Below are 19,803 nucleotides of genomic sequence, written 5' to 3' on the forward strand. Positions count from 1 at the left end.
GAGAAATCACCCCCCGGGGGGATGGTCACGCCGCAATCCCTTCTCCTCCATTCTCCTCTCGGGATCTTGGGCACGCACGCACACGCGCCCGGCGTGAGTTTTAAGCCACTGGGTCCAGGACGCGAACAGCGGTCGACTACGTGGGAGTCCAGCGACATAGACATTACGCTAACCACTGGTTCCTCCCATATTAAAATTTCTGAGAATGAGTCACACAAAAGAGGAAATAACCAAGGTTTGAAGGAGTTCAGGAGCATAGTAAGACAGTTTGAATTAGAGCATCAAGGCCAATCTTTGGAAGCTAGTGCTGGACACTGCTACTCTATAGGCTGAGAAAAACTGAAGGAAAACCTGAGCTTGCAGCCAGGTCAGTGTGGGCAATGTAGCAAGAGCAGAGAGAGTAGAATGTAGTGTTGCCTTCTGTGGTTCCAGCTATTCAGGGGGTTGAGGCATGAAGATCATGATATAGTGAGACTATGTCTAAAATACCACACATATATACATGCACACAGTAATGATTTAAAAAGAATCAGAGCAGTCAAATGCTTGTGTGGAGACTTCACTAGTGGAGAGAGATTGGGAATTACATGTTTCCTCAATAGAACCAGAGCACAGTATCCCATAGGGCAGAAGCTTTATTATGTCATAATTACTCCTTGCATGCCCTCAATTAACAATGCACAGATTGAGGTCATTGTGCACTTAAAGCAAGTCTTCATACAAACTCTTCCTCCCCTCAAATGTGTTAATACTCCTGAAATGTTTTAGCCTTTGGCATCTAGGTTTGAGCATCCTCAGCTGTTTAGGGGAGAATATCTTCTGGTTCTTACTTATTGAGCTGATATGACACATCTGTTTTCATATGTGTCTGCTGTGTCCTCATGGACAAGCCCAAATAATTAACCTGGCTTGAGAGTGTTTATGCTCTCTTGGTTTGGTTTAGCATTGATCACTTCTTACAAAAGGCCTATTGGGACCAAGCTAGGAATGCATCAGGGTAGAGTTGTTTTGAAAGTCCCCTGAGAACTTGCCCTTTGGCAATCAAATTTTCTACAGATTGCATCCCTCTACCAGCTACCAGTGTGGCTTGTATAAGTTATATAACCTGAGACTAGCCAGTTACCATTCTTCACCCTGAACCTCTGTGTCTTTATCTGAAAAATGAAAAGACTAGAAAAGATGATTTTTGTGGTTCTTTCAGCTCTAAGATATGAGGATTTGATAATTCCCTACTAGTAAAGTGAGATTTTTTTTTTTACATGCACAATTAGTTTGTCCTCCTATATGTATTCTCCCACATTTAGCAGCCTTAACCCCATTTCTATCATTATTTCCCAATGGGCACATGCCAGGAGTATAAGATGAGTAGAATTTCCTCAAGAAACTAGACTTGGCTAAATTCTAAAACATACAGGCAACTGATTTTTGACAAAGGGTACCCGCCAATCTAATGGGAAAAGGAAAGCCTTTTTAGCAAATGGTGATGGGTACACTGGGCATCTTCCTGCGGAAAGACGAACCTGGTCCCCTATCTCTCAACATTAACAAACATCAACTCACAGTGGATCAGAGATCTAAACCTAAGACCTCAAACTCTAAAACTATTGTTGGGAAATACTGAGGAAACTCTGGGAGACATTGATTAGGCAAAGACTTCTTAAATAAGACCCCACGCCCACAAAGCACAGCAAAAATCCCAAAAGTAGGATTATATCAGACTAAGAAGTTTCAACACAGCAAAAGACACAGTAATTTATGTGAATTGACAACCCTCAGGATGGGAGAATATTTTTGTAAACCATGCCTCAGATAAGGAACTGCGAACCAGAATACACAGGGAACGCAAGCGGCTTACCTGGGGAAAAAAAAATTAAATAAATAAATAAAAAAAGATTAACCCAATTAAAAGATGGGAAAATGAGCTAAACAAGCAACTCTCTAAGGAAGACATACGAACAGCCAAAAAACATATGAGAAATATTCAACATCCCTTATCATAAGGGAAATACAGATCAAAGCCACAATGAGATCACCTAACCCCAGTCAGAATGGTGAAGATTAAAAAAAAACAAAAAAATGATAAGTGCTGGCAAGGATGTGATGAAAGGGGAACTCTCCTACCTGTTGATGGGAATATAAATTAGTACAGCCACTGAGGAGGACAATATGGAGGTTCCTCAAAGACCTTCAAATAGACCTACCATATGATCTAGCAGTTTCACTCCTGGGTATCTACCCAAAGGATAGGAGAAAGCTCAGGCGGAAAAGTGCTTGCACATCTATATTTATTGTGGCATTATTCACAATTGCTAAGACATGGAACCAACACAGATGTCCACAAACAGATGAATGGATTGGAAGTGTGGCACACATACACTACGGAATACTATTCAGCCAAAAAACAAGATCCTGGCATTTGATAGAAAGTGGATAAGTATGGAAGATTTACTGCTGAGTGATACAAGTCAGGCTATGAAAGCAATACATGGCATGTCTCCACTTAACATATACTGGCTGTTCACATTTTCTGGCAGAAACTGAAAGATTAAAGGATATAGATGCATGGAAAATGGTTATGGATACTGGACACAGTGTAGAAAGAGGGTGGGAGAAGGGGGAGAGTGTGAGGAAAGAAATTAAGGAGAAAAATAGTGTGGACAGAAGTCTGACTACTTTTCCTATTTTTCCAAAATCTTTTCAAAAGGGACTGGGGACGTCATGCCACAAACATTAACAGACCGTTTATTTTCTATTAACAGAATTCTTCCTACCTCCTGTTCCTGGCATAGTATCTTTGAGATGTATATTTCAACCAATTACAGTATATTCTTGTGCTTATCTCTTCCCAAGACACAGAACTTCTCTTTTCCTTGAGTTGTAGATTAAGCCTTTCTTTAACTAAGACACAGATCTTCCCTCCCAATCACTAAGAATTGTGGAAACCACCTATAACCTACAATATAACCTACAAGCCCCCTGCTTCTACATGTCCCGCCTTTTTGGGCCAGACCAATGGAAAATCTTTTCACTAAATGTTGTCTGTCAATCTCAAAAACAAATAAAAGGAACTTCTGTACATGATCACCCTGAGAAAAGGCATGTGTGCCTCTTCTCCGGACCTAGGTCACTCACCGTTGGCTTGGAAATAAACCACATTAATTATTAATTGTTAATTTTACAGGTTTTTTTTTCCGACTATACTATGACAATAGGCAAGACATTTATGGGACACAGAAATGGATTGCAGTCTGTTGATGATAATGTGTATAGTATCTTCAACGGACTGATGTAAGGTATATTCATGTTGGGTAAATTCACTTTACAAGCTAAGTAATATATAGTGACTGAATACATTAAATACATTTTACAAAAAGATTGTATAAAATAAATTTAAAAAAATAAAAAAGAAACAGACTTGACTACCTGGTCCATACTCACATACTCCCCTCCTATACTTCCATTTGTTTACCTATTCATTCGACATTTACTGAGGACCTGTTTTGGGCTTTTTAATTCATCTTCTCTCCTTTCTTTTAATTTGCCAAAGTGTGTGTGTGCTCACATAAGTTGGAGAGAGAGAGAGGGAAAACCAAATCCCCACCATGGGGTATGATCACATCACACACACACACACACACACACACACACACACACATACACGTGTATCTGGCATGTTTTTCCAGCCACCTGGGTTGAGATTCAAACTGTGAGCTCGGCCTTGTGGGATTTGGCTCACTTAACCACTAGGCAACAGGGCCAATCCAATTAATCTTCTCTCTCACCCACTTTCTTTGACAAATGAGGCAAACAACTGTGTAGGAAATGTATATTTAATATTTCTCTTGAATGGTCAGAACCCTAAAATCAAGTTTTCTATAAAATATAATATAGTCATGGTTCAAAGTGCCAGGGAGGCAGTGATCAACAGAGGAAAAGTGTGGAAAGAGGGCTGGAAACAAAATGTTCCTTTCCAACAAAGTTCATTCCTCAAGGCCTCATTTCAAAGGGTCCTTGCCTCTGCTTTCAGAAGTCTTGTATGCTTCCAGGAAAGTACATGTTTGTTGCCTTATTTGAATTTCAGTCAGTCGGGGTCCTGTGATCTAAATTCAGAGTGAGAGAACTGGAGAAAGAACTTGGGCAACTCTCTTAACAGAACTTGGTTTGTAGGGTAGAATAAAGGGAAAGGAATTTAGAAACTCAACGAGCTGAAGATAATCCCATCAGGAATTTCCCGCAGGCCTTGTCAACTCTGTTCGAAGAAAGATGTTATCCTGGTTGCCCGACACAGTGTTCTGGCTCTCTGTGCTGAGGCAGCAGCCAAAGAGACAGAAGCCAGGGCCTATTTTTAGGAAGCAAACAGATTTGTTTGCTCTCCTTTTTTTCTATATCTTTTTCTGCTCTAAATCAGGCCTTTTTAACCTTGGCATGATTGACATTTGGGGCCGGATCATTCTTTGTTGTGGAGAGATGCCCTGTGTATCGCAGGATGTCGAGCAGTATCCTTGGGCTCTACCCAAGAGATGCCCATAGCACCATCCTTCCTTCCACCACGCTTCCACAACAAACATTGTCTCCAGACACTGCCAAATGTTTCCTGGGGGACTGGGTGGGCAAAATGAGCTCAGCTGAGTTCCACCACTGTTGATGTCACAGCAGTACATCCAGGCTAGAAAGTGGGAGCCGCCAATCTTGTGTTGACATAATGCCACACAGACAAGGTGAGAGGTCCTTCCCTGGATCATTTAGGAGTCAACATCATCTGAAAAATAACATGGCGTCTGTTTGTTAAAAAAAGAAGGTGCTCAGATTATTTGGGAGATCATTGTCACCCAGCTACTTCATTTGTGCTAATATTACTTACTATCACTTTTCACATCTTTGGGTGCGGGAGGGGAAACCAAGGCACTTTGGAATCATCATAAGGAAAAGTAAATCCTCTGACCTAGCTCTAACATGCAGCCACCTCTGCGCTGAGAAGCTGCAGCTGATTATCAGCTTCCTACAGCATAAAATACAGTTTAATTTGTGGAATATAAGACATGAGTATATTGTGATCAGTACTTTCCAAGAACGTCCTCAGAGCACCATTACAGCTCAAAATATAAGCTAAGGATTCAGAGACAAGAGATGGCAGCATCCTATCCTCTCACTCCCCAGGGCTTGATGGGTAAGGGGAGGTCCCTGAGAAAAAGGGATGCACTTGTCTCCACATGCACTTTCCTTAGTCTTAACACACTTGTCTAATTCAGATGAATTGTCTTCTCAACAAATCTGTCTTTGTAGACAGATTTATCTTGTTCATATTGGAGTCTTCTCCGGGTTGTTTTTTGGCTTCTGTTGCTTCTTTTTCTTGTGTGTTCGCTCCAGACTTCTAGACATGAATTCATTTCTCCCCAGAAATATAAAACTAGGTCATATCTTGTGGCAAAATAGTTCTGTAGATTCCTGGGATTCTGAAAATAACAGCAATAAGATACCATTACAGCCATTCAGTGTACATTTTATTTGAGAACTGAGTGTCCCTGCTGCTGAGGATATAACTCCTGTTTAGAAATGGGTTTGTTTTTCTGTATTTTGATGTACTATTACAGCCACATGGTCCTAGGTTGCTGGGGGAAGGGAGATGGCTTGTATATCTCCTTAAAAGGCGATCATCCCGGTGACTGCCTCAAGGAAGAGACAGGTCCTCAAAGCAAACAGGAACTGAGAGATGAAATGTGGGCAGGCTCTTGGGTAGAGGTGCAAAAATGGCTTCTGCCTCAGTTCCCAGCCAGGGAGAGTATGTGACCTAAAATGTCATGATCAGTTATAATTATGTGTGTCTCAGATTATGATCTATTCATTTACTTTTAAAAATTTATTCGATTTGTTATTCCTCCATAGTTCTAGAGAGGAAGAGAGGGAGCTGCAGCTAGCAGCTTTTAACCCCGTGTGTTCTGCATGTGAATATCATCTGTTACATGTATGCCATGGCTTAAAAAATGCCTGCAAATTATGGTTGTAAGGGAATACAAGGTAAAGATGAACAAAATATGCTTTATGTCACGTTACCTACTTGTAGGTTGTTACAAACTCATTTATAGTGTTGTGGGGAATAAAGGAAAGAAGAAATGTTTCCATCTTTTAAAAATTTAATTTTTTTTTTAGTTTTTTAATTGCCAGGAGGCATCTTAACACACACCACCACCACTATCACCACCACCACACAAAGCGTCATGCTCACACTGCAGTCCCTTCTCCATTTCCCCAGCCTGTCAGGATTTGGGGCATGCCCTCATACGTGCCCAGTGTGTTTTTCAAGTAGTTGGGGCTGTGATTTGAACCATAGTTGGTTATGTGGGATCCAGTTCCTTTAACCACTAGGCTATGGAGCCAGGCAGATTTATTTCCCTCTGCTAGTAAGACACCCAAGGGAAAGTTCCTCAGGGATATCTTCCTCTACCAACAACCGTGGAGGATTGGAAATGATGGGAACTGGCAGCTTCCTTATAAAGAATCTGCCTTGTGCACCGTGCCATAACAAGAGGCTGGAGAACAGGAGAAAAAATGAAAAGAAGCCTATCAACAGATCTTTGTCTGCCCTTGAGGACTATATGTTCATTAGATAGTGTAAAATATAAGTTATACATGCATGCCAAGGGGATGTGAAGTACATGGGAGCTGTGACATAGGAAGTACATTTTTTCCCCCTGGATTGTTGCTGTAGGGTTTATGTGCTCACCAGATAGAGCCAGAGAGATGGAAAGTGAGAAATCATCCCCCAGGGTGGATGGCCACACCTCAGTCCCTTTTTCTCCATTCTCCTTTTGGGATGTGCCTGGCTTGATTTTCAAGCCACCAGTTCTGGGATTTGGACCACAGTAGGCCATGTGGGAGTCCAGTGCCTTAACCACCATGCTATCTGCTGGCCCCATAGGAAGTGTTTATCTTGTTTATGTGTTTGTTTTTAAGAGAGGTTTGTGCTATAGGGCACGTACTCTCTACAGAGAGATGGAGAGACAGAGAGACATCCCAAGGGGAGGACCACACTATAATCCCTTCTCCTCCTCTATTCTTTCAGGATTTGGGGCATGTACGCATACACACCTAGCATGAGTTTTTTTTGTTTTTTGTTTTTTTTTGGAGAGGTTTTTGCTATAGGGCGCGTGCACTCGCCGGAAAGACAGAGAGAGACAGAGAGACAAAAAGCGAGAAATCACCCCCCAGGCGGGATGGCCACACCACAATTCCTTCTCCTCCATTCTCCTCTCAGGATCTTAGGCACGCATGCACACGCGCCTGGCATGAGTTTAAGCCACCGGGTTCGGGACTCGAGCTGCGATCGACTACATGGGAGTCCAGCGACATAGCCATTACACTAACTGCTAGGTCTGGGACTTGAACTGCAGTCAACTGCATGGGAGTAGGATTTGAATTGCAGTCGACTACATGGGCATCCAGTAATTTAACCATTACGTCATCTGCTGGTCCCGGAAATGCTTTTTAGTAGTGAGTATAAGAAAAGTGGATATGAATTGCCACAAGGTAGAGGAGATTTCTAGAAAGGTTCTGTGAGAGAGGGTATAAGGCCAGAGAGTAGCAGTCGGTGGCTGAGAGAAGGGGAAGACTCAGGGAGAGGAGCTGATAGAGGGCTGTGGCCGCACAGCTGAGGACTTGAACTTTGATACTGCAGTGCCAGAGAGTTACTCTAGGTTCCGGACCACACTATAATCCCTTCTCCTCCTCTATTCTTTCAGGATTTGGGGCATGTACGCATACACACCTAGCATGAGTTTTTTTTGTTTTTTGTTTTTTTTGGAGAGGTTTTTGCTATAGGGCGCGTGCACTCGCCAGAAAGACAGAGAGAGACAGAGAGACAAAAAGCGAGAAATCACCCCCCAGGCGGGATGGCCACACCACAATTCCTTCTCCTCCATTCTCCTCTCAGGATCTTAGGCACGCATGCACACGCGCCTGGCATGAGTTTAAGCCACCGGGTTCGGGACTCGAGCTGCGATCGACTACATGGGAGTCCAGCGACATAGCCATTACACTAACTGCTAGGTCTGGGACTTGAACTGCAGTCAACTGCATGGGAGTAGGATTTGAATTGCAGTCGACTACATGGGCATCCAGTAATTTAACCATTACGTCATCTGCTGGTCCCGGAAATGCTTTTTAGTAGTGAGTATAAGAAAAGTGGATATGAATTGCCACAAGGTAGAGGAGATTTCTAGAAAGGTTCTGTGAGAGAGGGTATAAGGCCAGAGAGTAGCAGTCGGTGGCTGAGAGAAGGGGAAGACTCAGGGAGAGGAGCTGATAGAGGGCTGTGGCCGCACAGCTGAGGACTTGAACTTTGATACTGCAGTGCCAGAGAGTTACTCTAGGTTCCTGAGCAAGGGAAAGTTGTGATGAAATAGTGTTTGAATACATTTATACTAACACTTTGTTTTAGAGAAACACAGACAGAGGAAGAAGCAAGTATAGGGTTTCATAACTAGCCTGGGTGTGAGATAATGAAGGCTGGATTTGGGTATGTCTGAGAGACCACATAGGGGAAATGGCTGAAGGGGTTGACATGAAGGACAGAGAAGAGACAGAAATAGCTCTGAGGTTGTGAGCCTGGAGGCTTGTTGGGAGGCCACTGAGTAACATAGGAGTGTTGACTGGAACTTCATGAGCTCGGTTTTATAGAAATCTCATATGCAGAAGAATATTCAGAAGGAAATGTCCTAATAATAATTGGAGCCAGAGGACTGAAGTGAGAATGAGAAGTCTCGGCAGGAGGGCTAGTTGGTGAGTCATCTGCAGAGTCATCTGCCAACTCTCCTGTCAGCAGGGGCCTTGGGGGAGAGGTCATTTATGTAAGTGATTATGTTCATGTCATTATGATTTATAAATAACAGTAAAAATCAGAGTATCTAGTCAGGGTTAAGGATCTTATTCTCTTCCATAAGATATTTTTGCCTTCATTGATTACTGAGTAAATGAAGATATTTTATATAAGTATTTGAATTATATGGAATTGTTTTTCCTATGAGCTTGTCAGTGAGGCCTATGCTCTTTGTTAAGCTAACGAATGATTTTACCTTTTGCAGTACTGGTGGAAGCAGTGTTACTGCTCTGGAATCATTAAATGTTTCTCTGTGACTATGCTAAAGGCCACTTGATTCTTGTTAGGAAAACAAGCACAGACATAGAAGCAGTCCCCCACACCATTTGTGAGTCATCTTACCTGCTGTACCAATGACTTTGCATGTTTTTGTGTGGCCAAAGCACGTTATTTTAGCATCAGGTAAGGGGAGAGGGGCAAGAGCACCCAGCTGATGGCAAAGAAAGAAGAAACACACAGCGAAGCCTTTGAATTCAGCAGCTGAAGGTGACTCCGCCTTTTGATCTCAGAGTCTGTAAAGGGAGAGAAAAAAAGTTCAGGGTCATTTGGTGGAACAGGCTGGCCGTCTTCTTCACTTGACTGATTAGCAAAGAAAAGTACCTCTAGGCAGTGATCTTTTCAGGTTCTGTATCACTAGCTTTCATCACACCACTATAAAGCGATGAGGAAATATTGTCATTTTGGAGTAGAGGAAGGTGTAAGTGAAGAAGTGGAATCTCCCTTTTTTTTGCTCTATTTTTTCCCTAGAAAATCTAATCTCATATATTTAATGTTTCAGCTCTGTCACTTATTAGTTGTGTGACTTTAGGCAAGTTATGCAATATATATGTGCTCCAGTTTTGTCATCTATAAAATAGGGATAAAATAATAATAACTTATTTTACAGGGTTCTTATAAGGATTAATGAGTTAATGAACGTAAAGCACTTAGAACTGCCTGGCACATAGTAAGTACTCTTAAAAACCAGAATAGTACTGTTGCTCAAATCTGGTTAAGTATTCCTTGCATGCTGATCATTTCCAAATCTATCTCCTTAGCTTGAACTGTGCCCTGAGTTCCACATCTGAATTTGTTGTTGCTACTAGATATGTCAGTTAAAAACAAAATTATTCAGTAAGTATTTCTTATCACTATTGTTGAGACTTAAAGGAGTTTAATAAGTAACACTTTTTCATAGCTTAGCTGTGTAACAATTACAGAGAAGGACAAAAAAAGGCAAGGTAACTGAAAAACCAAAATATCATTTTTATTGCAGAAATATCTGATATTAAAGGTTGAAGCTGTATTCAGGCAAGTGAGCTGCAGCCCAGACTTCCCAGGTGACAGATAGAACCAGACTAGGGCAGGCTTCTTCCTATAAGGGCAGACTCCATCCCTGAAAAATTGATGGCTTGGAGAAGCAGCGCAGAATTATACTTCCTGAGACTTCACTAAAGAGAAAAAGGAAAAGAAGGAGTTGAGCTACTGAGCTCCAGCCTCTCCTAATCAGATAAATTAATTCCTCCTTCTCTGGGAAGGATTGAAAGACAGAGGAGGCAGAGGCTAAAAAGATTACATTAGTGGAGATCCCTTCTCACAGAAGGAAATATGTGGAGTGGGTTTTTCTGAAAACCTGTCATATGCTGGGTAATGTGCTAAGCATTGGACATCTCTACCTGTGTATACCATGGACGTTTTCTTCAATATCTCTAAAATCGTAATCTTTTCCACATACAAGTTACTACTAATGTTTTGTTTTGTTTTCTTGCTGGTAGTGTCACCAACCTCTCAATCATACTGGTTAGAAATAATAAACCCGTTTTGACTTATTTCTATTGACCTTCTTTTTGCATAATCAAGACCTGAAGATTATTTTGTTTAAGAAATATTGAATTCTTTTCCCTTTTCTTTCTCGTTGAGGATATTAACTGTCTCAGACATGTAACTGAGACAGTTCATATCCTTAAAATTTCTCCCTGGACCATTGCCATGAACTCTTGACTTTATGACTTCCTAGTCTATCAAAACCACTTCTTCAAAATCCAGCTTGAACTTTACCTTATCTACTGATCCACTATAGTCATAATTAACAATTCTTTCCCATAGGTGCTCTATCTACACTGTGATTAACTTCTGTTATGATTCTTGGTCTATTCATGTCAGTATCTCACGGGGCTTAAAGTGCTCCGAATGTTGAATGAATGACCTAAGTTAGCAGTATAGTCAGAGGACCTGGGAAGTAAATCCCAAGGCATCACTGAATTGTTAAAAAACATGTAAGAAGTATCTACTTCACGTATGGCAAAAAGGAATTCTCTTATTTTCTTAACTTTGAGTTACCAAAAGTTGCTTTTAGCCCTCCTACTGACGCTTGGAATACTTATTCTGATGTATTCATAAGCATGTAAGGAAAAAGGACCTGCCCAGTGAATAAAAGGTGTGCTCAATATCCACGTTTCATTCAGTTATTACTCTTTCTAGTAGAAGACATTAGTTATACATTTTGGAGCTTTTTGTTGGGACCTGAACTGATTCGTCCACACACATTATTTTATTTATTTATTTATTTTAAAAAATCTCTTTATTTTTTTAAAAATGATTATTTATTTAACTTTATTTATTCATTCATTTATTTTAATTTGACCAGAGAGAGACAGAGACAAAGAGAGAGAGGGAAAGCAAGAAAGACAGAATAGCCATGATGACATCCCTTCTCTTCCATTCCTCTCTTGGGATTTTGGGTGTGCACACATGCTCCAGAGAATTTATTCTTTCCACTATACCATGGTCATCTCTTGATCACATGAATGCATATATATATTTTTTTTTTAAGAGAGATTTTTTTTCTATATGGCACATGCACTTACCAGAGACAGAAAGTGAAAAATCACCTCCCAGGGTGGAACCACATAACAATCCCTTCTCCTCCATTATCCCCTTGGGGTTTGGGGCATACACACACACACACACACACACACACACACATACCAAGCATGAGTTTTAAGTTGCCAGATTTGGGATTTGAACTGCTGTCAGCCATGTGGGAGTCCAGTGCCTTAATCACTGTGCCACCTGCTGGCCCCATCCCTCTATCTTTTGTTTCTAGGATTCTCAGCTATGCAAAGACAAAGAGGGAGGGGGAAGGGGAGAAAGGAAGCCACCATGTCCGGGACTCAAACTGTGGATGGTCATGTGGGAGTGTCCAGCACCTTAACCACCATGCCACCTGCTGGTCCCGTCACACACATTGTTTTAAATGACCGATGCTTTATTCCTTCCTCTTCTGAGAAGGCCTTCTGTCACATACCTATTGGTCCAGAAATGGACAGCTGATCTATGTATGCTGAGCCAGTCAAAGTTCTTCCTGGAAATGGACTTTCTTGGTTGCTAGAATGGGACTCTCTTGGTTGCTTATAACAAAAAACCCCCCAAAACCAAAAAAACAAACAAACAAAAAACTCAAAGAAGCCTAAGCTAAAAGAAGGACTTATGAAAAGGATATTGGAATGTTTCATGGAAACAGAGAGGAAGAACAACTGTCTTCAGGAACAGCTAGAAACAAGAACTTAAATTCAACTGGGATTTTTTGTCTTTCATTTCTACCTTATTCTTTCTTTATTCTCTCTTGTTTTAGTCCGTATGGCAAAGTGTGATTGTCAAAAGCTTTTACATTTAAAAATCTCTTTCACTCAAAAGAGTAGCCAGACTGAACCTCAGTGGCAGGCATGTGTGTGTGCATTCCCAAAATCCTGAGAGGAGAGTGGTGGAGAGGGGATTTCAGCATTGGCCATCCCCCTTGGGGGATGATTTCTCGGTTCTCTCTCTCTGTCTCTCCAGCAAGCATGTGCCCTAGAGCAAAAATCTCTCCAAAAAAAAAAAATGCTGGGGGATTGCAGTAGGACTGTGCCCTATGGGGGGGTACTTTCTTATTCTCCCTCAGCCCCCATATCTCTGTGGTAGGGGCTGAGGGAGAATAAGAAACTATCCCCCATAGGGCACAGTCCTACTGCAATCCCTTCTCTTCCATTTCTCCTTTCAGGATTCTGGCATGCATGCATACATGGCCAACAAGTTTTTCCAACCCACTAAGTCCAGGACTCAAACTGTGTAGCCGGGCATATGGGATCTAGTTGCCTTAATGACCAAGCCACAGACTGGCTCACCACATTTTTTTTTTTTTAAAAACTATTCTTTCAGCAATGGACATTTTGGGTTGATTCTATCTCTTGGCTATAAAAAACTATTCTTCCATCAATAGACATTTTGGGTTGATTCTATCTCTTGGCTATTTTCAATAGTGCTGTATGAACATGGGTATGCAAGTATTCTTTTGAGTCTTCGAATTTTTTTGGAACTAGTGCTCAGAAGTGGGATTGCTAGATCATATGGTAGTTCTGTTTTTAAGTTTTTGAAGACTCTTCATACCATTTTCTATAGCAGTTGCACCATTTTAACAATCTCACCTATAGCATACAGTTTCCAATTTTTTCATACTATCACTTACTATTTTCTGTTTCTTTAAAACATTTTTTGTCTATCAAAAATGGGGGGCCAGCAGGTGGCGTGCTGGTTAAGGCATTGGAATTCCCACATGGCTGACCATGGTTTGAATCCCAGACCTGGCAGCTTGCGCCTTCATCTGCTCTCTCTCTCTGTCTGTCTTTCTCTGGCAAAAACACATGTGAAATAATAATAATGATATGTAAACAAAATAAATCTTTTAAAAAAAATTTTTTTATACTAGCCATCCTAATGAGTGTGAGGTGATATATCATTGTAGTTTTGATTTGCATTTCTCTGATAATTAATGAATTCAGCATCTTTTTATATGTTTTTTGACCATTTGCATATCATTTTTTGGATAGATTTTTATTCAAGTCCTTTACCTATTTTTAAATTGGGATATTTGATTTTATTGTCAATGGGCTGTAGAAATTCTTTAGGTATTCTGGATCCCTTGTTAGATATATTATTTGCAGGTATTTTTCCTTTCTGCATATGTGTATAATTTTATACTTTTTAAAAATACTTATTTTTTTTTTTGAGAGGTTTTTGCTATAGGGCGCGTGTGCTCGCCAGACTGACAGAGAGAGACAGAGAGACAGAAAGCAAGAAATCACCCCCCAGGGGGGATGGTCACGCCGCAATCCCTTCTCCTCCATTCTCCTCCCGAGATCTTGGGCACGCACGCACACGCACCTGGCGTGAGTTTTAAGCCACCGGGTCCAGGATATGAACAGCGGTCGGCTATGTGGGAGTCCAGCAACATAGCCATTACGCTAACTGCTGGTTCCCAAAAATACTTACTTATTTTTACATTTCTCCACAAACATTTACTTTATATATCAAAAAAGTTTTGCTCATACTCCATAGTTCTTGACAATTAAACAACTTTCAAAATTTCAAGAAACTGAATTTAAAGATAATTATCAGGATACTTGTTATAATTTTGTTTGTGACTCTATAACAGAGAGACAGTATGGTTTTAAATATTTTTGAGAAAATATTTACATGTCAACTACTCAGATTTTTTAAAAGAAAACACCCAGCACACAATTCACACATGAACCTTTTCAAGCATTCTGTGATAATGCCATCTGCTAGCAAAGATCGGTCTCTTTTTCTGCCTTCAAAGTCTTCCTAAAGATAAACCTCTCGTTGTGGCTGCTATTTTGCCATTTCTACTGATGACAATGCTGGACTGGAAAGGTCTAGGTTATTTTATGGTACAAATTCTTTCATATAGATTTTAATCCTCTCTGCCACGCAGAACTGTTCATGGTACTAGGCCATCTTTCCAAGAGCTTCCGTTGGCTTACTTGAGATTTACCTCAGATCCATACATAGTTTTCTGGTTTGATCTTCAGATATGACATTCCAGTCTAAGCCCTGTCCAATAACAAGTGTTTTCAATTTCTGATTCGAGGCAACAGGTATTTTGAACTTATGCAATTAACCTTTCTGCCATAAAATAAGAAAATTCCCAAATATTTTCTAATTCCAAAAGGGCCAGGAAGGGAGAATAGTTTATGTTTTCATTTAAAGAAACAAATAAACAAGAAAAAAACATTTTGACAAATTGCTAAACCTATCAACAGCTCAAAAGACAGCCAAATACTTAAATTGAGAAAACAAAGCATAGTAAAGAAAAAGACAGTTACTCAAAAGTCATAAATTCCTATTTCCCCAGCTCAGTCTTATGTAATTAATCTTTCCTGCGTTCAATTTGCAGTGGTTCTGTGGTTCGATCTTTCTGATTAAATACTGGAAGTTAATATTCAATGTTATTATTGGTATTTCCCGTCCCTAGCATTAAGTTGGTCATTTTCTTGGTTGCTTTTTGTTCTCTCATTTCTGTATGTGTGTTTTTAGTTTTCTTGGTAAAGCATTCTTTTTAGAACTTGAAGAGCTGGTCTGGTGTTGGTAAATTCTTTCAGGTTTTGTTTATCTGAGAATATTTTTTAATCTTTTCTTTCCATATGGATCTTGCTGAGTGTAGTATTCTTGGTTGAAACTGGTTTTCTGTTTCTTTTTTTTAAAATAATTATTTTATTTAACTTAATTTTATTTATGTATTTTAATTTGACCAGAGAGGGACAGAGAGAGAGAGAGAGAGAGAGAGAGAGAGTGCGCGAGCGAGCAAGCAAGCTGCCAGGTCCAAGATTCAAACCGTGGTCAGCCATGTAGGAGTCTGGTCCCCTTAACCATCATGCCACCTGCCAGTCCCCAAACTGTTTTTCACTTACCACTTTGAATATATTTTCCCATTCTTTCCTTGCTCGCATTGTTTCCAACGAGAGGTCTGATGTTAGCCTGAGGGGATAACCTTTATAAGTAACCTGACATTTCTCTCTTGCCAATTTTAGTATCTTGTCTTTGTCTATGGATTTGGCCAATCTGGCTATGATGTGCCTTGGAGAAGATCTTCTTGGGTTGATTCTATTAGGGATCCTTTGTATTTCTTGGGTCTAGATATTTGAATGCCTCTCTAGATTTAGAACGTTTTCTTCCAGGATTTCGTGGAATAGATTATCAATGCCCTTATTAATTTCTTCACCTTTTGGAATACCAATTATCTAGATGTTTGGGCGCTTAGTAGTATCTAGAATTTCTTGTATAGTATTCTCATTTGTTTTTGGTTATTTTCTCAGTTTTTTGGGTTGTTTTTACTAAGTCAGAGGTTTTGCCTTCAGCATCCAAGATGTGATCTTCTGCATGGACTAATCTGCTTTTAATACTTTTCAGGGAGAATTTGATTTCCTGTATTACAACCTTCATCTCTAATAGCTCCATTTGATTCTTTTTTATGGTGTATATTTCCTCTTTCAGATCATGCAAGAACTTCCTCACCTCCTGGAACTCGTCTCTTTTCTCCTGCATCTTCTGGAGTTCATTGTCTCTCACCTCTTGCATCTTGTCTAGTTTTGTCACTACAAATGTTCTAAATTCTCTATCAGACATCTCCATGAGTTCCACTGTACTGTCTGTGGATGATGAAGAATTGTTCTTTTCACTTATGGGAGAGATATTTCCTTGGTTTCTCATATTTCTTGTGCCTTTGTGGTGGTTCCTGGTTATTCTGTGACAAAATCTTTCCTCTACTTGTTTGAGTGTTTTGGGAGTCTAGAAGATGAAGTTTAGAGCATAAATTTAGTCACCTTGATCCCTGATCACGCCAGGACATAGCTCAGATTTAAAAGGGCTTCTTGTTTGATCGTTTCGGGAGTCTAGGAGATGAGGTTTAGAGTATAACTTTAGTCGCCTTGGGCCCTGCACACGCCAGGACACACCTCAGATTTAAAATGACTTCTTGTCTGAGTGTTTCAGAAGTCTCGAAGATGAGGTTTAGAGCATAGCTTTAGTCACCTTGGTCCCTCTATAATTTTATACTTGATCTTAGCCAAAAGGCTGATAAACGATGTGTGTATAATTTTAAAAGAAAGTATAAGCTGATAAGAATATGATTCATTTAGTTAGATTCAGCAAACATTTATAGGACACTTAAGACATGCAAGATGTTTTCTGCCTACTAATTCTATTACAGTTTGAACCCTAATTAGGGATGGTCTTAAAAATCTTAATTTGGTCTCTCTTGACACTAGCTTGACCCTGTTTTGTATGGACTAAAGCACTGTGCAGGAAGATTACGATGTGTGCCTTCTTATTCTGTTCTCAGCTAGCATACTGGGAAGCCAGTTTCAATCCAGAGCTTTTAGATTAATCCTGGACCAATATTAATATAATCATGAATCTGTCCCATAGGGCTTAGAAGACTAAGTCAGGGTCTAAATCTCTAGTCTTAAGATTCAAAGCCAGACTAGAACCAAATAAGCTTTAGAGGGTGTAGGATGTAGTATACCAGCTGAATATATCAAACATGTCAAATAATGATCACTTCACTGCTACACCAAAGTAGTCTTACTGAGTTAGAGCCTCAAAATCTTTTTCTTTTTCTTTCTTTTCTTTTCTTTTTTTTTAGAGTTTTTTGCTATAGGGCACATGTGCTTGCTAGAAAGACAGAGAGAAACAGAGAGACAGAAAGTGAGAAATCACCCCCCAAGGGGGATGGCCTCACCACAGTCCCTTTTCCTCCATTCTCCTCTCAGGATCTTGGGCACGCACGCACATGCACCTGGTGCAAGTTTAAGCCACCGAGTCTGGGTCTACTATGTGGGAGTCCAGTGACATAGCCATTACGTCACTGCTGGTCCTGAGCCTCAAAATCTTAAACACAGACTAGTCATTGAGAGGCAAACAGAATGAGCCTAATCACTACCTTTGACCAATAGACTATAAATCTTTATGTTAGGCTTTCTCTTATATAATGCAATCCCAATTGGAGTTGTGATCAAGGTCTCAGTGAAGAGGACTAAAGAGAATTTTTGTGCTCTGGTATATAGTATTTCTATTAAAGAAGTTAGATTTTTAACTTACATGTTATTCTCTCCCCGGTAAGCCCATATAAAAAGCATGAAGGAACCCACCTGTCACTTTGATATCCCCGGTGGCTTTGGCAATGTCATTTTCAATCATACAGGAATATGTGTTGTTGATCGTTACATTGTAGAGCACAGACACAACCTTCATGGTCACATTCTCAGAGTTCAACTGAAAGCTGGTATTGGAGATTTCTGAGAAATTGGCTCCCTGGTCAACTTGGGATGCCCAGACCACTGTGGGCTGTGGGAACCATCGGGGAGCCTCACACCGCAAGCTCTCTGAACTGGCATTATAGTCCACATTCACTTCTGGCATGCTGAAGGCTGCAGGGTAAAGGTCAAAGGGGGCAGATGTCAAAGTCAGACAGATAAGACAATATAGCCTTTGAAATGCTAAGACTAAAAATCATCAGCAGTCATTTCTACCACTGAAATGACACAGTATTCCCCAGGGGGCTGTCTGTGTATTGCCCATTGTACTGAAGAAGCAAAAAATTATTTGCTTATAGTACTATTGGATATCTCAATCCTTTGGCCAGCATCACAAACCCCAAGGATCTATCTTCTAGGTATTTTATTGTTACAACAGATAATTTTTCTCCAAGTAAGAGGAGCTCCAGTGATTGAAATATGCATATCCAGAGAAACTGAGCATTTCCCCAGGGCCCTGTGAAGCCTTCTGTATTATATGTATTTTTCTGTCTGGAGGATAAAGTTAGGTAGGGGACAGAGAAGAGGAAGGAAGAAACAAACAACATTAACTTTTCACCCATAGAAATTCTATGTATAGGCCTTGTTATCATGGGGATTTGGAGTTTGCTTAGGTGGGGACCATTCAGTCTTAATATCCAGGAATAGTAATAGGCATTTGTTTACTTCTAAGATAATTCTTTTTTTTTTTTTTTCTTTTTTTGGAGAGGTTTCTGCTATAGGGCGTGTGCGCTCGCCAGACAGACAGAGAGAGACAGAGAGACAGAAAGCGAGAAATCACCCCCCCAGGGGGGATGGTCACGCTGCAATCCCTTCACCTCCATTCTCTTCTCGGGATCTTGGGCACACACGCACATGCGCCCGGCGTGAGTTTAAGCCACCGGGTCCGGGACTTGAACCGCGGTCGACTATGTGGGAATCCAGTGACATAGCCATTACGCTAACTGCTAGTCCCTACTTCTAAGATAATTCTTACAGGGAAGGTAGCTGCATTTTGAAATTAAGACTAATTTCCTTTTATATCAAGGCAGAGAAATACTTGTGGAAAAATGTTAAGGTCTATACTTTATTATACCAAAATGTCAAGATACAATTTATCTTGCACTTCTGCTAGGGACTGAGCTGATGTTGAGTGAGTGCTAAAAGGAAAACCCTTGCCTTATCTTAATGAGCCAGTCTCTAGCAGGGCAGACAAGACTCACATGCTTGGAGCAGGCTGTGAACAAGCTCCTAGGAGATGAGGTGGGAAAGTAACTGCATGACAGTGTACCACTATTTATTGAGGTGTACTCTGTGTCAGCACTGTCTTCCAGACATTATTTCATTTGACCCTCACAATAATTATAGAATACTTATTATTTCCATTTTTCAAAAAGTAGACTTTTAATTCTAGAATAATTTTAGACTTATAGAAAAGTTGCAAAGAGAGCTACAACATACCCCTCACCCAATTTTCTCTGATGTCAACATCTTAAGTAACCCTGGTACGTTTTTCAAAACTGAGAAACCATCATTGGTACATCACAATGAACTAAAATCTAACTTTTACCTGGATGTCACCAGTTTTCCCAGTAATGCTCTTTTTCTATCCCAAGGTGTCATTCAGGATACCACTGTGCTTTTAGTCATTATGTCTTGTTAAGTTATTTTGGACTGTGACATTTTCTCAATCTTTCCATGTTTCTTATGACAGTGACAGTTTTGAAGAATATGTTGTATTTTGTAAGATACTCTTCCATAGGAATTTGTCTAATGTTTTTCTCACGGTTAGACTGAGGTTAACCATTTTGGAGAGGAAAGAGT

General features: G+C 40.3%; 1 protein-coding gene across 1 annotated transcript in view; it reads right to left on the bottom strand.

Annotated features, from left to right (window-relative positions):
- Positions 1-3,821: 3,821 nt before the first annotated feature.
- The window catches only part of VTCN1 (V-set domain containing T cell activation inhibitor 1), a 75,648-nt gene continuing 59,666 nt past the window's right edge, over positions 3,822-19,803 (bottom strand). Inside the window, exons 4-6 of the mRNA XM_006161394.2 lie at positions 17,836-18,114; positions 9,215-9,384; positions 3,822-5,453 (exon numbers count right to left, since the gene is read on the bottom strand). Of these exons, the coding sequence (XP_006161456.1) occupies positions 9,260-9,384; positions 17,836-18,114 (404 nt within the window). The 3' untranslated portion in view covers positions 3,822-5,453; positions 9,215-9,259. The remainder of the gene's footprint in view (positions 5,454-9,214; positions 9,385-17,835; positions 18,115-19,803) is intronic.

This window comes from Tupaia chinensis, unplaced genomic scaffold (assembly GCF_000334495.1).
Source record: "Tupaia chinensis unplaced genomic scaffold, TupChi_1.0 Scaffold138517_1, whole genome shotgun sequence".
NCBI classification, from domain to species: Eukaryota; Metazoa; Chordata; class Mammalia; order Scandentia; family Tupaiidae; genus Tupaia; species Tupaia belangeri.